The sequence below is a fragment of the Macaca nemestrina genome, chromosome 5 (assembly GCF_043159975.1).
Source record: "Macaca nemestrina isolate mMacNem1 chromosome 5, mMacNem.hap1, whole genome shotgun sequence".
Taxonomy (NCBI): Eukaryota; Metazoa; Chordata; class Mammalia; order Primates; family Cercopithecidae; genus Macaca; species Macaca nemestrina.
The window spans coordinates 110521192-110543445 of NC_092129.1; the positions used below are offsets into that span (position 1 = coordinate 110521192).

At 35.8% G+C, this 22254-nt stretch overlaps 1 protein-coding gene across 13 annotated transcripts in view; it reads right to left on the reverse strand.

Moving 5' to 3' along the window:
- LOC105479432 (SUMO specific peptidase 6) overlaps positions 1–22254 on the reverse strand; it is a 122050-nt gene that overhangs the window by 36687 nt on the left and 63109 nt on the right. For all 13 annotated transcript variants that reach the window (XM_071096839.1, XM_071096832.1, XM_071096840.1 and 10 more), the window contains 9 exons: positions 21283–21428; positions 17157–17454; positions 14266–14495; positions 10123–10293; positions 5352–5385; positions 4769–4963; positions 3574–3800; positions 2164–2273; positions 1910–2026 (listed from right to left, as the gene is read on the reverse strand). In XM_071096839.1, the coding sequence (XP_070952940.1) occupies positions 1910–2026; positions 2164–2273; positions 3574–3800; positions 4769–4963; positions 5352–5385; positions 10123–10293; positions 14266–14495; positions 17157–17454; positions 21283–21428 (1528 nt within the window). The remainder of the gene's footprint in view (positions 1–1909; positions 2027–2163; positions 2274–3573; positions 3801–4768; positions 4964–5351; positions 5386–10122; positions 10294–14265; positions 14496–17156; positions 17455–21282; positions 21429–22254) is intronic.

Consider the following 22254-nt stretch of genomic DNA (forward strand, 5'->3'; position numbering starts at 1 on the left):
AGTACATGTTCTCTACTAGACCTCCATTGATACCAGAGGGCTCCCTGTTACTGATGGATGGGGTGGGAGGTCTCCAATAGGCCTCCACTGATACCATCTCCAATGGAGTTCAGGGGTAACTTGCTACCCCAGGGACTGGGATGCAAGTCCAGGCTGCATAGTTGACCTTAATTACCTTGGGGTCATTGTGAACTCAAAATTATACTTAGCCCTTATCTGCCCTGATCTCCGCTATATTGTTAACACTGAATATAATCTCCTTTAAAGCTCTCACTTCCCTTCAATTTCTCTTCTTACTTCTTGAACAGCTTTGGAAATTATTCATGGGAGCCTTTTTATTCTCGGTCTATCTCTTCAAATTTAATCTCCAGGATCGATCTGTCCTTATACTCTTTTTCTCATTCTACATCCCTACCGAAGCAATTTCATCCATTCTCACAATTAAACAACATCTTACCATCTCTGTTGGTCAGAACTCAACCAAACTCTAAAACCATTTGCTAAACTGCTGATTGGCACTGTCCTTTTGTTATATCACAGATATCTAAAAGGGAACTTATCCCCTCCTCACCCAAGCCTGTTCTGCTTCTGCATTCACTGTTTTAGTGCCAACATCATTTAGCAGGTCTTTTGAGCCAGAAAACGAGGAGCTACCTGGCACCCTTTTCTCTCCTCCTTAATATCCACTTAATTAGTCCTGGAGTACTAATTCTATACACTAAACAATTCTACCTCATAAAACGTCCCATCATTTTAACTAAAATATCTTAATTAGGCTTCTTAAATCGTCTTGTTTCCTTAAATCACCTCTCATCTAGACTTCCACAGTGTCATGCCTGTCAAAATGGTCTAACAGAAATTCAATCGCATCATTTCGCTGATCAAAACTTTGCTCTTTATAACAACATGTGTTTTCCCACCAAACTGAGCTGCAACCACCAATAGGCTATAAAATCAATTCAGCAGATTCCAGCATCAATTTTTGAAAGTTTTGTTTTGTTTAACGAAACACAGTATAAGAGACTAGAAAATATTACAGAGAACTATGCATACTGATGGTAAGTTCTGTTTTATTTCATATACATGTCCATTTTATATCACAAACCAGTGAAAACATACAAATTGATACATGTATAAAGACACTGCACATAGGTGTATACATGTGTATGTTGGGTCATAACGTATATTGAGTCATAATGTAAGCTCTTCCAGGAAAGCTTCCTGGTCCCTCATATCTCCCAACCTCCAAAGATAATGAAACATTCTCTCAACTGCTAGGTCTGCACCATGTTAATGCTTCTATCATTGCTTTAATTCCGTATTTGTGCTTCCTACAAGACCATAAACTTCTAACACTGTACTAGGCATTTTTCCTACTACTTCATATGTACGATCTCATTTAATTCTCACAACTCCTGTTTTTGGGAGGTGGGTGTGGGGGTAGGGTTTTGCTTTGTTGACCAGGCTAGAGTGCAGTGGCACCACCATGACTCACTGCAACTTCGAACTCCCGGGCTCAGGTAATCTTCCTGCCAGAGCCTCCCAAGTGGCTGGGATTACAGGTATATGCCTGGCTAATTTTTAAGTTTTTTGTGGAGACAGAGTCTCACTTTGTTTCCCAGGCTGGTCCTGAACTCTTGGGCTCAAGCGATCCTCCCACCTTGACCTCTCAAAGTGTCAGGATTATAGGCATAAGTCAACTCCCTGGCCCAATTTTCACAACTCTTTAGACAGAATTCTCATTTTTAAAATGTGCAAAGATAGAAACAGATTAAATAACTCCCCAAATGTCACACAGTAAGTGGTAGAGATGGAATTTAAAACTCAAAAAGCCTGACTCTGGAAAACAGACATACGATATTACAGAATGTTAAAGACTTAATAAAAGATCAGTGGAAAATTAACTTACTTCAAATAAAAGTCTATAATAACATCATTTAAAAATTCTCCTTCATTTAGACAGTGTAGGTCCTCATTAGTAACGGAGATGCCTCCCTTAGCTGGAGGTGGTGGATATACTATCAACCTGTAACAAAATTAGAAGGCAAGCAAATAAACAAATCTATATATATGTATACACAACTGAAATGTATACACAACTGAAATGTAATAAAACAGAGAAAGACATTTAAGATCATTGCAAATATAAAAGAATTCTCTCACTTTTCTACTGGGCCAATGAAGATGGTGTGGTTTTCTCCAGTTTCTTCTTCTTCATCAAAAAACTGAAATTCTTGTTTGCTTCTAAGCTGTATTTTAGATTCAAATGATACCTGGTAAAGGAAATTAGCAATTTACAGTCAATTAGGAAAAGTTTCAATAAAAAGGGTAAGCACAAGGCAAGAATGTTTTTCAATGCAAATGGATTAAAAATATGGAACTAAAAAGTATGCATGATATTTAACAATTAAAAATAAGAAACAGGCAAAACTAGGGGCCACTTTCTTTTTATCTGTAGCTTCTAGATAGTGACACTCTCCCAACTTATGTAACAGTAATTTTTCAGTATCTTACTTCTCTAAGATCTCTACTATCTACATTAAATCAGATAATGCTGGTAACATTCAAAGAACCTTTCTAAAAAACCAAAGTGGTTTTTGCCTCTTAGTTCAATAGCTAGGCAATCTATAAGATGCAGGGGCAGAGGCTCAGGGAACACAGTCGAATGAGTTTCAGCCCTCCATAAAGCTAAGTGAAATGGGTTCCTTAGAGGAAAGAATCTTCCATTGAAGTTTGAGTCCATCCCAGTTGCATTATGCTGCTCTTTTCTTCCGTTGGCACTGTCTCCTATGCCAACTATGCAAAAGAAAGAGAACCATTTCCCGTCCTTTTCTCAACCCACTAACTATATTTATAGTTTTTTGGGGAGTCCTTGCTCAACTATCACCAAGATTGTGCTGCGGATAGCCATATTTCCAAGTTGGCAGGCAGTTTGAGAGATCTGTTCCCAATAAATTAGGTCAGCAAAGCTAAGTTGCTATAATAGGAAATAAACTTAAGAGTTTTAAAATTACGTTTGTATTATTTACCATTATACTATGTGTTATAGTAGTATTGTGACCTTTGCTTCAGGTGGCTTCAGAGTTACCTAGCTATATGAGTAGTTATTCTAGTATTAGATACATGTTTTGACAATAAAGATCAAATAGCATGTATTCTTCATTTCTCATATATGCCTATGTTACATACAAATGTACACCATGGACCACAATTTCTTCAAACCTAAGACACAGGGTAACCAATCCATTTGAAAGTAGTGGTGTGTGCATATATATGTTGGAAGTAGGGTATAAAGAAAAAAGGATGACAGAAAAAATGATGATGAAAAGTAAAGATAAGGATAGAATGTGGAGGAACCAAAAGTGCTTCTGAGACCTGTACCGAGTACTATTTGTCACCCACTCACCACTGTTTTGACACAAGGTAGTTTACAAATCACACATAAAAGCAAGTAATTCTGAAATAGAATTAAAAATATTTAACACTGAAAGGAACAGTATTAAAATAAAACATATTTTCCTTTAAAACTACCCATAATTTAAGAATATTTTTAAAATTAAAAAACATAATTACAGTTTTAATTTTGTTTTCCTTTTGCCCACAACTTCCTTTGATGTTCTCTTCATAGGTTCGTGTACAGGCAACAAGTCTGCCATTAGCTTCTTCAAAGGGAATTTTCGCAAAAAAACTGGAAATGTTATTCTTTATACCAATTTCATTAATGATACTTTCAAATACCATATTTGCCTGAGGATCAAGGCCATTTTGAAAAATTAAAATTATATATTGTTCTTCCAAATCTGAAAAGAAACAAATATAAGTCTAAAAAAACAAAAGTAAATAGAAAGTTTTAAAGGAGTAATTATTAATTCTTTCCGGGAAGATAATCAGAAATCCCAGTAAAAAGGTCCGCAACAATGTCTGACATACAGTGGATACACAACAATCACTGGAAAGACCAGTGCGTGTTACATGCAAAGTTCGCTTAAGTTATTAGAAGGAAGGAACCAGAATACATTACTCTAATAACAGTTCAAGAACAAATCTATTCACGGATGTAACTAATTTACTTCATCTAATAAATCTAAATCTATAAAGATATAATAGTTAACATTTTTGTCAAACACAAATAGAAAATTGCCACGTGAACTGATAGTATCTCAAGAGAATCTAACTGCAAAACATCTTTTCACTAATGTGCCAACTCTTGCAGATTCACTGGTAGCTAACACTTTTTCATAATTAAGCTGAAGCAGCAATTACTGCTGAAATGTGTTTATCTTCTAAGCAGTCAAGCCATGCTTTAAGTGTTAAAGGTGAAGGAAAAAAACCTGGAGAACCATATCTATGTATTATAAAGACTTAAGGCCCATTTTATGAACTTAATAACTTCCTATTCAGGCCAAGTTTCAAGATTTCCAGATTTATATGGCTGATTTACATTTAATATTCCTATCAGTTAAAAAATTTTAGTTTACTCAGATTACAGTGTTAGTTAAGAGTGCAGATCTTTTGGGTTTTAATCTACTTAGAAACTTTCTAAATGAGTAAGTCTGGGTTTTATCTTCAGCCCTTCCACTTTCTGTGAGTTTTTCCTTATCTGTAAAATGGAGAAAGTAATATCTATTTCACAAGGTAGCTGTGAGAATTGTAGATAATATACATCTAAGGCATCTGTCAAAGTGCACTCACATTTTGCTATTCAACAGCTATTGTAAATACAATATCTATTATAATTACCTATTATAATCTGTTTTACACAACTTACTTGTTAATTTATTTATTCCTTTACAATCATTCCAAACTTTATCCTCCTTATTCATTTGCAGTTGCATGCTCAGCTTTTGATAAACTGCTGGAATTGCCTGAAGAAACACTACGGGTAATTTTCGGACATTACACCATTCACATTTAGTTAGATCAGAGGTATTTAAAATAATCTCTACAGGATCACGGTCTCGTTCTGGAGGAAAACAAATGGAAATGGAAAAATAACTTTTAAGAGGGTAATATCATGAATGGGGGAAATTGTGAGGAAATACAAGTTTAAATGTAAGTACGTATTTATTATGCTCTGCACATCATTACTCTTGTGGGTAATAAAAAAAAATCTTTATAACTGCTTTAAAGAAGCTTTTTTATTTTTTACAAATGAAAAGGGGTTTCTAAAAAGTTAGGCTCTGTGATATTTCTGAATGAAATTTACACCAAGATATATGCCCTTTGATAAGGATATATGTAACAACTAACCATCTTAATAAATTCTATGAATATTTTTAAATCTTTTATTCCTGTAAAGTGCTTTGGTGTAAAGAAAGCTTTAGTGAGTAAAAAAACATAAAATAGCTTACCGTCTAGCTGTATCTTGATAAAATCTAAACAAAACTAAAAAAGAAGATGAATTAGTATTGCTCTAGACTTACAAAGAAAGGCAGGTTTCACTTTTCTATTCAAGTACTTAGAATGTTTCCTATATTACTCGTTTATCTCTTAAAATCCCACAGAGAGGTTGGTATAACATTATAATGAACACCTAAATATTCCTTACCTAAATTTACTAACTGTTAAACTGTTAACATCTTGCCACATCCCTTCCATCACTCTTTCTTTTCTTTTTTTTTTTAACTTTTATTTTAGGTTCAGGGGTACCTGTGTAGGTTTGTTATATAGGTAAACTGCACGTCATGGGGGTTTGACATTCACTCAATGGTTTTTGCATCTATTGATGGTCCTTGCCTGAATTATTTATTACTGGTGGTTACAAAATGGTATTTTCTAACTAATTATTTCAATGTGGAAAAGACACATTAAGCCTACTACAGCCTGAATTAATTATTTTAGAGAAGTTAACAGATTCAAAAAAAGAGGCAAGTATTTTGAAATGCATTAAAAAACAAGACAAACGAATACATACAGGGATGAATAGATATATGGAAAGCAAATACAATAAAATGCTAATAGTAGAACTTAGCTGGGAGTTATATAAAGTTCACTGCAAAATTCTTTCAACTTTTCAGTGTGAAGATTTTTATAATGTAAAAAGAGAAAGGAAATATAAAATAAATTTAGCAATTACTACAATAATTAATTGCAAAGTCTAGAATGTCACTAAACATACTCTCTAAAGATTGCATTTGAAAGGAGTATGTTAACTGGTTTCTCTGGGAAGTAATACATTATTTGGGGACATTAAGCACGGGTACCGGCAGGGAATGGTGGCTTTTAACCGTTATCCCAGCATTTTGTGAGGATCGCTTGAGCCCAGGAGTTTGAGATCAGCCTGGCCAACATAACCTGGTGAAACCCCGTCTCTACTAAAAGTATAAAAAATGAGCCAGGCATGGTAATGCATGCCTGTAATCCCGGCTACTCAGGAGGCTGAGGCAAGAGAATCGCTTGAACCCGGGAGGCAGAGGTTGCAATGAGCCAAGATTGTGCCACTGCACTCCACCCTGGGCAAAAATAGTGAGACATCATCTCAAAAAAAGAAAAATGTAGCCAGGTATAGATGGCATGTGCCTATAGTCCCAACTACTTGGGGCCTGAGGTGGAAGGACTGCTTGTGCCTAGGAGTTCAAGGTTACAGTTAGCTATGACTGCAGCACTGAACTGGGGAACAAAGAGAGACCTCATCACTAAAAAAAAAAAAAAAAAAAAAAACGTACTGTAGCTTGCGAAACGTTCTAGCATACATGGATGTTGACATTGTATGTTTTGGAAAAATGTTAGCTGATTCAAAAAGTGTCAATAATGACGACATAAAGCATTCACTCATTCATTTATTTATCAGAATGAGTCTCGCTCTGTCACCCAAGCTGGAAGGCAGTGGCACAATCTTGGCTCACTGCAACCTCCACCTCCTGGGTTCAAGTGATTCTCCTGCCTCAGCCTCCCTAGTCGCTGGGGTTACAGTGCACACCACCACACCCCGCTAATTTTTGTAGTCTTAGTAGAGATGGGGTTTTACCATGTTGACTAGGCTGGTCTCAAATTCCTGACCTCAAGTGATCCACCTGCCTCAGCCTCCCAAAGTGCTGGGATTACAGCCACCACACCTGGCTGACATATGCATTTAAATAAAATTGTTGCATAAGATAAAGGAATTGAAGGAAGTTATATCTAAATACTTGTCATTTAGAAATATGTAAGTAAATCACACATAAATATTAATATTATAAGTAGACACCGGGCTGGGTGCGGTGGCTCACACCTGTAATCCCAGCACTTTGGGAGGCCAAGGTGGGTGGATCACCTGAGGTCAGGAGTTCAACACCAGCCTGGCCAAGACGACGAAACCCCATCTCTACTAAAAATACAAAAATTAGCCAGGCATGGTGGCAGGCACCTGTAATCTCAGCTACTTGAGAGGCTGGGGTAGGAGAATTGCTGGAACCCAAGAAGTGGAGGCTGCAGTGAGCCGAGATTGCACCACTGCACTCCAGCCTGGGCCAACAACAGTGAGACTCAGTTTCAAAAAACAAAACAAAACAAAACAAAACAAAAGTGGACATTGGTCTATTTCATCTACATTGTGAAAGTTTCTAAATTTAAACTGAATGAAAACCTTGATTTTATATATTCTCATTTGAAAAATGAGGGATTACTTTGTATTTGCGCATATGTGGTATTCCTAATAATATATGCCATCTTACTTCCTTAAAAGAGCACTTGCTTTTAAATAAAATAGACACTTCTAAATAATGCCACTTGGCCGGGTGCAGTGGCTCACACCTGTAATCCCAGCACTTTGGGAGGCCGAGGCAGGCGGATCACGAGGTCAGGAGATCGAGACTAACACAGTTAGTCTGGCTAACACAGTGAAACCCCGTCTCTACTAAAACTACAAAAAATTAGCCGGGCATGGTGGTTGGCGCCTGTAGTCCCAGCTACTCAGGAGGCTGAGGCAGGAGAATGGCATGAACCCGGGAGACAGAGCTTGCCGTGAGCCGAGATGGCGCCACTGCACTCTAGCCTGGGCGACAGAGTGAGACTCTGTCTCAAAATAATAATAATAATAATGCCAATTATATCACCAAGCGAATTAAAATGATTTATCTAACAATAAACAAGTGTAGAATTTTATAAAACACTGAATATAGTAAAACATTTAAAACCTGTTTCTCAGATTAATCATAACTTGGCAGATAAATCATTTCACTACAAAACATAAGGAGGTTATATTCAAGAAGAAGAAGAAAATATCAAATCATCTTTTTATTTATACTATCTGAAGAAGATACAGACCTACTAATTATTCTTCAATGCAGAACGCCCTTTGCGAAAAATCTCATGCTACAAGTAAGGCTAATACTACACTGCAAATTTCTACATTATATTTTTTGACTGGAATATTTCATTTAGCATTATAATTTTTAAACTGACAATTTTACGTTACATATACTGCCTTTTATTTTTTTAACTAAATTTACAAAGTTTTTCTTCACCGTAGCAAATATAACCTATTAGAAAAAATTCACCCAAATTTTAATATGGTTCTTCATAAACAGCTTTAAGACTAAATATGTAACTTTCTAATTAAATGTCTAAATCACCAGCAAAACCTTACTCATCACACTGAAGAGTTATAAATAACAGTGCTAATGTGGGAGAAAACCATAAAAGTTACAGGGCACTCCTGAAAATTTTTGAGGTACAAAGTGACACAGAGTGACATTTTTGTTAATGGACAGAAACTAGGAAAGACAGTCTGCAGTATGAGGGCTGTAACAAAATACAAATTTCATAAATCCCTAAAAACACTGACATATGTTACAATATTATTGGGCAATAAAGGGTAGATAATTTATATATAATTGGCTTTGAATCTCCAGGGTACTTCTGAAACTTAGTTTGTAAATTGTGAGAAGCTTAAGGTTTTTGATGGAAAAGAAAAATTTGCTGGATTTGCATAGAGCTGTGCTCTGCTAAGAAATCAGGTTCACATTTCATTTTCTCCTATAAATAATTTTTTTTCTTTTGATCATACTGTATTCTAGAACCATGAAGAACCTTTACCAGAAAAGAAACAGTTATTATTCATTACATTAAATAATAAAACACCTTACAACTTTCCTGCTGTGATATAATTATTTCTCTCTCTCTTCCTTTTTTTTTTGGAGACAGAGGCTCAATCTGTCACCCAGGCTGGAGTGCAGTGGTGCAATCTCGGCTCACTACAACCTCCGCCTCCCAGGTTCAAGCGATTCTCCTGCCTCAGCCTCCCGAGCAGCTGGGACTACAGGCACACGCCACCATGCCCAGCTAATTTTTGTATTTTTAGTAGAGATGGGGTTTCAGCATATTAGCCAGGCTGGTCTCAAACCCCTGACCTCGTGATCCAGCCGCCTTGGCCTCCCAAAGTGCTGGGATTACAGGCGTGAGACATCATGCCCGGCAATAAGTTCTCTTAAAGACAAGTGCTTTATGTAAAAAGGACAATGTTAGGACAATTATGTAAAAAGGACAATATTAGTTTGAAAGAAGAGTTGGAAACACATAGGGACACCAAGTTAAGACATTATAAAATAAAGGCTTACAGAATGCATACAGTGCTGTACAATTAATCTAGAAACAATGTTTAGAATACATTAGAGAGAAAAATGATGACTAAGAAGACTAGTTAAGGAGATTATATTAAAATTTCAAACAGAAAATAAAAACTTGAATTGGTGGCAGAATAGTAAGTACACAGGTATGATGAGTAAGATAAAGTACACAAAGTCCTTTGGGTATTGTGGACAATGAACTAGTACAATGCACAATGCCTTTTGGGCAGCCATTATAGTACAATAATCTATTTCTAGGAGTCTTGATGCTGTAATACATTTTCCAGCAGATCCCAAAGCTTCTGGAATCTTCACTCACTACAGTTCTTTAATATAGTCTTTTCATGCACTTAGCTGGCATGATACTAAATCAGTAACATATTGGAAGGTTTTCTAACTCATTTTAATGGTGAGGAGCTACTACGTATATACTCTTAAAGCAATGTGAAATCTTGAACTAATTTTGATATTCTATTAAATATTTTAATTTACAAATTTAAAATATTATATATTAGCTTTAGCAATGGAATTTTTAATGTTAAAATTGGTATAGTAAAAAGCTTAAGAATGTACTTACAATTACAGGCTCTACTAACAGCCGGAAGAGTGTTCCTACTCGTATACTTCGACAGTTTAAGATGACACTGTCAAAGGAACTTTGGCAGCTTAAAGCTAAAGGATCAACTGAAGCTTCTGGAGAAGACACTTTACGACGTTTTAGAGGTGTGTTGATAATAGAATTGCCAAACTAAAAAGGAAAAGAAAATTTTCACTTAATAATTTACTAAAACAAAGCTGCAAGCTAAGTATAAACATATGCAAAGACCCAATAAAAGAAACGTAAATATCACAACATAAAATGGATTTCCCTTCAACAGTGCTAGATAAAATTAAAATTCATGGTTTTTATATAACAGTAAATACCTGTATCTTATTTAGCTATACTTTAGTTGTAATATAAATCTGAGTAATAGCATGGCAGTCAAGAATAGTACTCTGGGAATCAGACTGCCTGGATTCAAACAGCCACACCACCTTTTATTTTATTTTATATTTATTTATTTATTTTTGAGATGGAGTCTCGCTTTGTCACTCAGGCTGGAGTGCAGTGGCGTGATCTCCACTCAATGCAAGCTCTGCCTCCTGGGTTCACGCCATTCTCCTGCCTCAGCCTCCCAAGTAGCTTGGACTACTGGCGCCCGCCACCACACACGGCTAATTTTTTTTTTGTATTTTTAGTAGAGACAGGGTTTCACCGTGTCAGCCAGGATGGTCTCAATCTCCTGACCTCGTCATGCGCCCACCTCAGCCTCCCAAAGTGCTGGGAGTACAGGCGTAGCCACTGCGCCCGGCCAACACCACCTTTTAAAGATCTGATCTTGGACGGGCACGGTGGCTCACGCCTGTACTCCCAGCACTTTGGGAGGCCGAGATGGGCAGATCACCTGAGGTCAGGAGTTTGATACTAGCCTGCCCAACACAGTGAAACCTCGTCTCTACTAAAAATACAAAAAATTAGCCGGGTGTGGTGGCAGGTGACTGTAATCCTGGCCACTCAGGAGGCTGAGGCAGGAGAATTGCTTAACTGGGAGGTGGAGGTTGCAGTGAGCCAAGAACACGCCACTGCACTCCAGTCTGGGCAACAAGATCGAAACTCCTTCTCAAAAGCAACAACAACAACAACAACAACAAAAACTGATCTTGTAAAACTTAATAACTTACGTAAGTTTTGGTTCCCTAAACTTTAAAATATACAGAGTAAGAGTATCTACTCAACTGAGTTAATGCATAAAAAGCAGTTTAGCAGAGTGCTTCATGCACAGTAAAATGCTGCTAGTTATAGTGGCAATGATACTTGAATTAAATCAGCAATTATTTAGAAAGCAAACAATTTAGGGGAATGGTTATCTGCATTACGAAATAACCCTTCCTTATATATTTACATATTTTAAACTATTTCATCTGTTAAATTATGATTCCAGTCACTTCCAAATAGAAATTAATCATAAACACTTTATATAGGTATATAATTTTAATTAAAAGTAATTATATTAGTATCTTTATTATCATCACAAGAATAAAACAATATCTTGACAGAAAATAAGGGAAAATAATGTCCACCATTCCCATTATCCTTCTAAAGGTATTTCTATGATATATATCACAGGAAAAAATATGTATTTTAAACAAAATATGATCATATATATGATATAAAATCATACATACATGATTTTGTGAACTGCTTTTTCAGGCTTATTAACAGATTTATCATTAATATTCGCCATTACTGTTACTATTTTTTGAGATGGAGTCTCACTCTGTTGCACAGGCTAGAGTGCAGTGACATGATCTCGGCTCACTGCAACCTCCACCTCCCTAGGGGGTTCAAGCAATTCTCCTGCCTCAGCCTCCCACGTAGCTGGGATTATAGGCACACGCCTGGCTAATGTTTTTGTACTTTTAGTAGAGACAGGGTTTCACCATGTTGGCCAGACTGGTCTCGAACTCCTGACCTCAGGGAATCTGTCCACCTTGGCCTCCCAAAGTGCTGAGATTACAGGCGTGAGCCACCGCATCTGGTCTATTTTCCCTTATTATTAAAGAAACCTGTTAGAGAGGTTTAAAAGTGTTTTGTTTTGTTTTTAGCTGTAGAGTTACATCTTCAAATGAGAGATTATTTAGCTCACTAATAAAACAGGTAAGAGCTGCTCCAGTTGAATCTACAGTAAAGGATTTAGTCTAGAATTTGAATGTTCCACCCCCTCCACGGAGCACCATCGAAGACGGTACACACTGAGGTATCCTTACGATTCAGTGTGTCAGTCTGAAAACTGCTCATCTAAACATTCCATTACATGGAAATTCATCATTAATTTAACTGAACTCATATGCTGGACATCTACGTTCTTTCCAATCTCTTGCGATAGCAAACTATTCTTCAAAGAGCATTTTTGCAGTCCAGTCAATTGTGGTACACATTTAGAATTACTGCCAAACTGTCCTCAACAGTTAAATCAACTTATACACTCAACATTCCACTTCTCCAAACACTGATCAAGATGAGACAATATCATAGTTTTAAAATTTTCAGCAATCTGAAGTTCACAAAAGGTATTTTAATTTCATTTTCACTACTTTGATTACTATGTTTTTTTGAATTCTATTCATTTCCTTTCCTTATTTCCCTATGGTTTGCCTCTATTTCTTGATTTTTAAAAAATTAAAAATATATTAAGGACTACTTTACACTTTGTCACATAGCTTACTATTTTTCCATTTCCATTCATCTATCAAATTGTGTTTAGAGTGTTTTGCTACACTGTTCTACTTTTCATTTAATCAGATATATTCATCTTTTCATTTACTATTTTTGCTTGTGCTACCATGTTGGAAAGGCATTCTGTAAGATTATATAAAAATATTAATCCAGCCGGGTACAGTGGCTTGCACCTGTAATCCCAGCCTGGGTGATAGAGCAAGATCCCCCCTTTAAATAAGTAAATAAATAAATCCATATATTTTTCTATTATCCTTATGATTACTTTTGTTGTTTCTCATTTTTTAAGGTTCCCATCTTAACAACCAAGTATATATGTTCCCATATTTTTATCTGTACTCCTATGAACACACTGACATGTATAAACACACACACAAACAATTTAACATACAAGTTTATTATTTTACAAAAATGTTCTTACTAAAGTAATATACACATATTTCCTTAATTTGGTATTCTCACTTAACAATATCATGCAGATATCCTAAAAGTCACTGATATAAGTTCTAATTTTTATTTTCAATGGCTGCATCATATGGATATACCATAACTTCTTCAGCTATATCCATATTAACAGGCAATGACTTTGTTTGCCAATAATCATGTCTGCATATAAAGTCTTATGTACTGGGGAAGATGGAGTCTAAGGAGTTAATTATTTGGTCAAATAGTACACATTAAAAATTTTTTAATGGTCATTTTTACATTTCTTTCCCAAAAGACCATAGTAACTTTCTTTTCCATCAGCAGACTAGGAAAGTATCCTTTCCCTTGGATTCTTGACAACAGCATAATATTAACTGATTTTGTAACAATTTTAAAAGTCCATTGAATACAGTTGTATTTCATTTTCCTTAATTTGCACTTTTCATGTGGTAGTTTACTGCATGAATTTTCTATTTTTCTCCATTCTTATCCTTTGTTCACTTTATTTTTATCTTGTAAATTTTAAGAGTTCTTAGTCTATTACAGACATTAAAATATTATGTCATCTGCATTACAAATAGTTGTTCTAGATATTGTTTATCTATTGACATCATCCATATTAGCTTTTTCCATGTGAACTTTTTGAAACTTTTATAGTAAAATATAAAACATAACATAATGAAACATACTATTACAGTAAAATATATCCCTGTTAAAATGACTTCTCTCCTCTGCTAGATTTTATAAGAAATCTTTGTACATACTGACATTTTATTGTAAGGTTAATACTGTGTTTTCTTGTTGAATTTTTTAAACTTTAAGCCTTAAGTTTAATTGAAACTTATTTTTGTATATGGCTTAATGTTCTTTCAAATAATCTCCCATGTAGTATTTAAGCCCCACTTAATGAATAATCCATTGTTTTCTCCTGGCGCTACCAAACTGCCTTCTAAAAAAAGTTTACACCCCAAAATGGAGGCATTAATCTGAACAAATGTCAACAAATGTGAAAAGTACCTGGTCTTTCATTCTTGCCTTTCTTGGCAATGTAACTGTACTTAACTCTGAGTCTTCCGGAATGCTTCGTAGTTCACGCTCTACTCTGCAAGTATTTTCATTTAGTGCTGCTTCTACTTTTCCAGTGGATGGTGCAGGGGAAGAACAAGCTGAATCAGCAGGCTGAGGAGATATGCTCTCTCTTCTGTTAGTTCTGTCGTTGTCATCATCATCATCACTGGACAAAATGACTAAAAGTATTTTAATAATTTATAATTTATATTAAAACTACAGTCATAATTTTATATTTCATTTCTGTCCATTAAAAAGTCAAATAAATTACCAAAACGGAAAATACACTGAATTTGCTTTGGACCTCCTCCAGATCTAAGATTAATAAAAATGAATGAAGATACAATCCATTCTATCTGATAAAAAGTTAAATCTGAAGAAAGCATTAAGACTTGGCATCTTTTAAAAAAATTATACAAATATAAAATTTGATTTTACAATTCATCATCTCAACCAAACAGCAATATCAGCAAGTTACAAGAAGAATGGTAGGTCCATTTCAGAGTCCCAAAGAATTTAAGGTGTAAAAAATAATTTGCATACAACTTGTTCGCAAAATAGCACGCATTGTAAATATGTGTGAAACTCCATGTAGTCAAGTTTTTTTTTTTTTTTTTTTTTTTGAGATGGAATCTCATTCTGTCACCCAGGCTGGAGTACAGTGGTGCAATCTTGGTTCACTGCAACCTCTGCCTTCTGGGTTCAAGTGATTCTCCTGCCTCAGCCTCCCGAGTAGCTGGGATTACAGGTGTGCACCACCACACCCAGCTAATTTTTGTATTTTTAGTAGAGATGGGGTTTCACCATGTTGGTGAGGCTGGTCTCGAACTCGCTACCTCAGGTGATCCACCCGCCTCAGCTTCCCAAAGTGCTGGGATTATAGGCTTGAGCCACCGTGCCCGGCCATAGCCAAGTAATTTTATCTCACACAGGAAGTTACTAAAATCTTAACTGGTCCTCAGAAAAATCTGGACCAGTACCTAATGTTCTATAAGTCTTGCTGATGATAAATGGACGTGAGCAAGAAAAGACACTACAATGGTAATTTGCTCTTATACCTTGTACTCATTACTGACTCTTAGCGAATCTATCTCTGTATCTTAATTCCGGAAAGCCACTCATTTTGTATTTGAGTCAAATACAAACTCCTTGCTATGGTTTATAAATTTACATAATCTGGCCCCCGCCTATCTGTCCAATTTTCTCATAATATTCTGTTTTTTGTTTCTTTATCCTCCAGGCACACTAGTCAGTATTTCTGTCCCTCAAACACCACAAGCTTGCTCCTGCCTGAATTCTACTTCCCTCAATATTATGCATTCTGGCCACCAAGTTTTAGTTTACATATCACTTTGATAACCCAATAAAGTAAGCACACTCACAGTCAAATTAACTGATTTAAATTTTCTGTTGTTCTTTGTTGCAGATGTTCACTTGCTTATCTGTTTCCCTCTGCTACACATAAACTATAAGACAGCAGGGACATTGTCTTGTTCACTGCTATATCCTCAGGCCTAAAATAGCCTGACACAGAAAAAGCATTCAAAAGTCATATGTTGAAGAATGCATGAACTTGAAAGAGGAATTTTTCTTTATTAGTATTTCAAACATAAATGCTTAATTTTTACTGAGTAATGTACATGTCCCAGAGAAGCATCATCTCAGCATTTCTCTACCTGTCTTATTAATTTTACTGGCCAGTCTCAGGAACAAATACTGAGCATGGTTTCTCTTTCAACACTGGTCTTTCATTAGCAGAAAACCTAACAGGCCAGGTTAGACAATCTAAACAGATTTACATACATAGCATTTGGGAGGTGGGGTTTTGCCACTTACTGGTTATTTGGCTCAATTTCTCTTCTCCGTAGAATTAAGGACAGTAAGGGTATCTATTTCACAGAATTGTTGCAAGGAACAAATGGTATGTAAAATGCTTAGCGCAGTACCTGACATATATAGATGTATATATACATACAGATGTACGTGTACACATGTATACAGATTTTTTAAAAAGGCCCATGAACTGTATTTTTAATGAAAAACGGCACAAGTATATATTAAAAGGAAAGCCTAGTGTTCTATTTACAATTATTAATATTTTTTTTCGCAACAGGGTCTTGCTATACTGCCCTGGCTACGCTTCAACTCCTGGACTCAAGCAATTCTCTCATCTCAGTCTCCTGAGTGGCTGGGACACCACTATGCCCAGTTTCTATTTTTTAAAAGAAATTATGCTCATTCTCCACAGTATACACTCTTATTGGTAGCTTGCATTACTCACTTAAGGATCTTGGAAATTATACAGTTTATCAGATCTTTCACTCCTTTATCGCTGTATACTCTAGTCAACCAATCCCAATAATTTCTAATCTTTTGCTATTTATTATAAACAAGGACTGCATGCCATATGCATACACACAAGAGTAAAAAGACATGATGCAGATTTAAGAACAAATGTGGTAAGGATATTGTATGTCAAATATTTTATTGGGCTACGCGTATTTTATGTTATTTTAGCTCCCCCCCCACCCCAGAAAAAATTTCACTATCAGCAGGAGATATACACATTTACAGATCAGAAAGATTAAATTAACCTGGCCAAAGTCCGAATGCTGGTTTTAACTAGCAATTCATCTAAGACTAGGGTCAAGTTCTGTGTTTTTTTTTTTTTTTTTTTTTTTTTTTTTAAACTATTTAAGATGGACAGGATGAGAACAAGATTAGTTTTAAGCTCACACTTACATTAAAAATACATATGGGGTTGGAGAGACTGGTTGTAAAAATATATCTGAAAAATATTGGATTGATATAAGCAATATTAAAGGGAGTAAAATACTTACTTGGATCATTTAGGTCTGACAAACTTGTTTTCCTTTCTTTCAAGTTTGTGATTTTGGGTATTTTTGCCCCAGGTAAAATGACTTTTCCATTAGTCTGTAAATAAGTGTGTTTACTCTCATCACAATTCACAATAATATCAATTGGAATCTTTTCCATACTGTTGCCATAAAACTTCTTGGTTGTTAATCCTGTGTTTTGTGACTTCTGTCCTCCAGAATTCTGATGAATTGACGTTCTTAATAATGGTCCAGCAGACTCATTCAAAGTAATAGCTTGTCTGCAGTTTCTTTGCAAATCCTTAGAAAAAAGAACACCATAACTTTGGCATTTGGTCTGATTTTCTTTTTCTTTTCCACATTTTGGACAACATTCACGGTGTTCAGAAACTTTAAGTTCCAAAAGAATAAAAGAAATAAAAGATTTTGGCATTTTATTGCATCATTAAGGAATCCCCTCAAAGTCTCAAAATTAAGTCCCTCTCTTCCCCATCATTACCATCGTGGCTACCATGAGATCCTAAATAAGTCATGTTAGTTGGGATTTAATATCAAAATGCTGGAAGAAATTTTCAAGACTATCCAGTCTAGCAGTCAGCTATATATAAATTAACTGTCACCAAGAATCTGAGGATACGATCAAGCTGAGTACTGACTGGCTCCATTACATTAGTGTCTACAATAAAGGTAAAGAGGGCATATCTAAATGAAAAGAACTCCATGGAAAAGTGCTATTTCCTCTCATAAAACTGACACTAAAACAGAAAAAACACATTCCTACTATTAAAATCCCCAAGATTAAAATATGAAAGGAAGTATGTTCTGAGCTATTACCATACGCCTTCCATCAGCTAAGAAACATGTATCTTGGAACTCTGTGAGAATTAGGAACAAAATGTAGATACACTACACTGAGTAAGATAAAAAAACTTTCATGATAAAAACTAGAGATTAACATTTTATCAACCTAATTCTCTAAAAACTAGAATCTTAATACTGCTCAGTTTTAGTAGAGAATACTGTAAAGTAATACATTTTCACAAACATTTTATGTTAAGTGTAATTTCTTTTGGAAAACAAAAACTGACTAAGCCTGGACATTGTGGGTCAGGTCTGTAATCCCAACACATTGGGAGGCTGAGGCAGTAGGACTGGTTAGGGTCAAGAGTTCGAGACCAGCCTGGGCAACATAGCAACATCCAATCTCTCCAAATAAAAAAAATTCAAGAAAAAGAAAAACTGATTAAAATCTCATTCCCTGCTTTGGTCAGAAGTGGAAGGCTTTTTACAAAATTAAATAATTCCAAACTACATATCACATAGTATCTGCAAGACTACCTATAAATAACCAACTGCACTTAATAAGTCTGTCTTTGAGACTATGTCATTTTTATTAAATATCCTAAAGATGTTAATCCCATTAAATTCACAGACCTTGTTTTCTTTTTCATTTATTTACTTATTTATTTATTTATTTAGAGAAAGAGATTTGCTCTTGTTGCCCAGGCTGGAGTGTAATGGCACAATCTTGGCTTACTGCAACCTCTGCCTTCAGGGTTCAACAGATTCTCCCGCCTCAGCCTCCCAAGTAGCTGGGACTACAGGTGCCCACCACCATGCTCAGCTAATTTTTGTATTTTTAGTAGAGACAGGACTTCACCATATTGGCCAGACTGGCTTCAAACTCCTGACCTCAGGTGATCCACCTGCCTCGGCCTCCCAAAGTGCTGGGATTACAGGCGTGAGCCACCGCACCTGGCCCACAGATCTTGTTTTCTTACAAGTGGTACATAGTGTAGAATTTCAGAGACTATACGTGGAAAGAAAAACCACTAACTTTGTCTAGGAATTAAAGATTACATAGAGGCTGGCTATGATTCTTTATCTCCACTAAGAAGAAAACTAGAACAACTGGCATAGGAATAGAGTAAAAGAAGGAAGACTTTTATTAAAAAGTAATTATTGTTGTGTTTAATACCTAGGTGATGGGATGATCTGTGCAGCAACCACCACAGCACGTTTACCTATGTAACAAACCTGCACATCCTGTATGTGTACCCCTGAACTTTAAAAACAAACAAACAAACTGAGGTTTTCAGTGGGCATGTCCACTGGACGAAAGATATTGTATCTACGGAGGAGCTTTCCTCCTCCTTTATCTAGGCTAATCAGTAGGTGATATCAGTATGGTCTGAGCCAAACTTAGGTTGGCATGGCAGGACATTACCACATAAAGAAAAACTAAGCTAACAGGTAAATACACTGGGGATGATGGGAGTCAAGTTAATCACTTCTGGAGAAGGGGGTTACAAACATGAAACATGGGAAAAATTAAAGTCAGTGGTGTTGGACTGGAATTAGAGTTATTGTGTGAACTCATGGATTCTAATATGGATTAAATATTAATACACACACATGTATTTCTTAGCTTTGTCCACTGAGAAGGCCGAGAAACAATAATGCCCACATGAATGAACATAACTAGTGTCCAAACATGTTCCTTCCACTTAAAGGAGAAGATATTTCCTTTTCCTTGTATGCATGGCTCCTCGGAGAAATGAATGACTCTAGGGCTGAGACAGAAATACAAGATAATGGCCGGGCACAGTGGCTCAGCCTGTAATCCCAGCACTTTGGGAGGCTGAGGTGGGTGGATCACCTGAGGTCAGGAGTTCAAGACCAGTCTGGCCAACATGGTGAAACCCCATCTCTACTAAAAATACAAAAATAAGCCAGGTATGGTGGCATGCACCTGTAGTCCCAGATACTCACGAGGCTGAGACAGAAGAACTGCTTGAACCGAGAGGTGGAGGCTACAGGGAGCCGAGATCGTGCCACCCAGACTCTAGCCTGGGTGACAGAGCAAGACTCCATCTTGGGGAAAAAAAAAAAGAAATACAAGATAAGTTAAGACCATCTTGTTATACTAAAAAGCAGAGAAGTGAATGTCATAAATGTCTTCAAAGAATGATAGGGACATGTCAAAAAAGACAGAGGCCAGCTTGAAGGGACTCACATGGAATTTGGGACAATTGAAGCATCAAAGTAAGTCATGAAACATCATGGAAGTTACAGACTATAACCCTTTTGAGTAAAACAACTATTCATATGTACATGCTGATATAAATGAATATATAAATGTGGGATAAGAAATACTTTTAGCTCATGTTAGAAATCTTATTAATAAATTAGTCAAAATACCTATTAACTGACATTGCAGTGAAGAAATCTAGAACATCTTAACTAAGGCAAAATATCATTAATGTGAAAATCAACATCATATGTCTCCTGATATAATGCAGTAAGATTACAGCATCATTTCTGAAGCATTCTTGAAAACTACATACATCATTTACAAACATCAGACAAACCCAATTTGAGGCACAAAGTGTCCTGTACTCCTCAACAAATACCAAGATTATGAAAGATGAGACTATGAAATTATTTCTATCGAAAAAGACTAAAGATTCGTGGAAACTCAATGCAGCACATGACCCTGAATTGAATTCTATACCCATAAAGGACATTATTTAGGTGAAATTTGAATGGGATTTGTGGATTAGATGGTAATTTCGGATCAATGTTAATTTTGAGATTTTGACAGAAGTACTCTAACTATAAAAAAAAATCAAAAACACACATACTTAAGTATTAAATGGTAAATGGGCATCATGCTTGTAACTTCAACTCAAACAGTACAAAAAAATACACATACACATGCTTATGGGTAGGCAGGAGGAAGGAGGGAAAAAGGCATAGAGAGCGAGGACAATAAAGCAAATGTGAAAAACAAGGAATCTGGAAGATAAATATATAGATTTTCTTTCTACTTTTTTTTTTTTTTTTAACTTTTCAACCTCTTAAAATTATTTGAAAAAATTTCTGGCAGACAGTAATCATTTGAAGTATGTTGCAGGGAAGCGCTGATAAACTCTTTACAGAAAAATAAATTCTATATTTTGGACAAGCATAAAAATGGTCTACTGAAGGCAGAAAAGTTTGCCTAAATAACTTTTCCAGGTCTCTTCTGGTCCTATGATAAAAGATCACCTAGAATTTAATAAGTACTGAAACTAATATTAATAAAAACACAATCTGATTAGCAATAAAGAATAATTTCTCTACTTACCTCCAAATGGGTTAAACATTTTTTTGAAGCAGGAGATAGAGGAGAAGTAGGCTGATAGGTACTACAGTGCCGTTTCTGTTGTACTTTCCTCTTAATTTCAGGCTCCACTTGTGATTCGGACTCTTCTGTTTTCTTCATTATACGTTCTAAAGGAAGGAGAAAAAATAAAGTTTAAGTTTTACTTAAAATAAGCTAGTGTTTCAACAAAAAAATAATCAGAACATAAGACCAAACAATAGTTATATCCTGGCTAACTCTTATTTATTTTTCACTCCTCAGCAGGATCTCCACAATGTGGACAACTTCATCAAGTTATCAACATCCTCTTCACTTTAACTTCATTTTGTTCTACTAAGGTAACACAAACCTTTCCTGTGCCTAACCACTCACATACTCACAAATCCTTTTTTTTTTTTTTTTTTTTTTTTTGGAGACAAGGTCGCATTCTGTCGCCCAGGCTAGAGTGCAGTGGCATGCTCATAACTCACTCTAATCTCAAACACCCTAGCTCAAGTGATGTTCCCACCTCAGCCTCCAAACTAGCTGTAACTACAGGTACGCACCGCCACACTCAGCTAATCTTTTTTCTTATTTGTAGAGACAGGGTCTCCCTATGTTGCCGAGGCTGGTTTCTTTCTTTTTTTCCAAGTCACTTAACTCTAAGAGTAGCAATGAGAAAAATCTGAATTCAAACAGTACAATTGTTTGGCAAAGGAAACTAAACTAAGCCTGCCTCAAGCTAATTTTCTTTTTTAACTTCAGAACACACAAGGTAATTTTTCTCGATATTTTTAATGTAAATTTAATAATTTTCATTACAAATATAATTAGAAGTTTCAAATGATTTGATGAACTCCAAACCAGGACAATTTAAAATTTACCACAATCTGACTTTATCAGCAAAGGATTAAGTATGCAAAAGGCCAAACACGTTTCTAAAACATAAGTGAAGAATCTGTAAACCAAAATAAC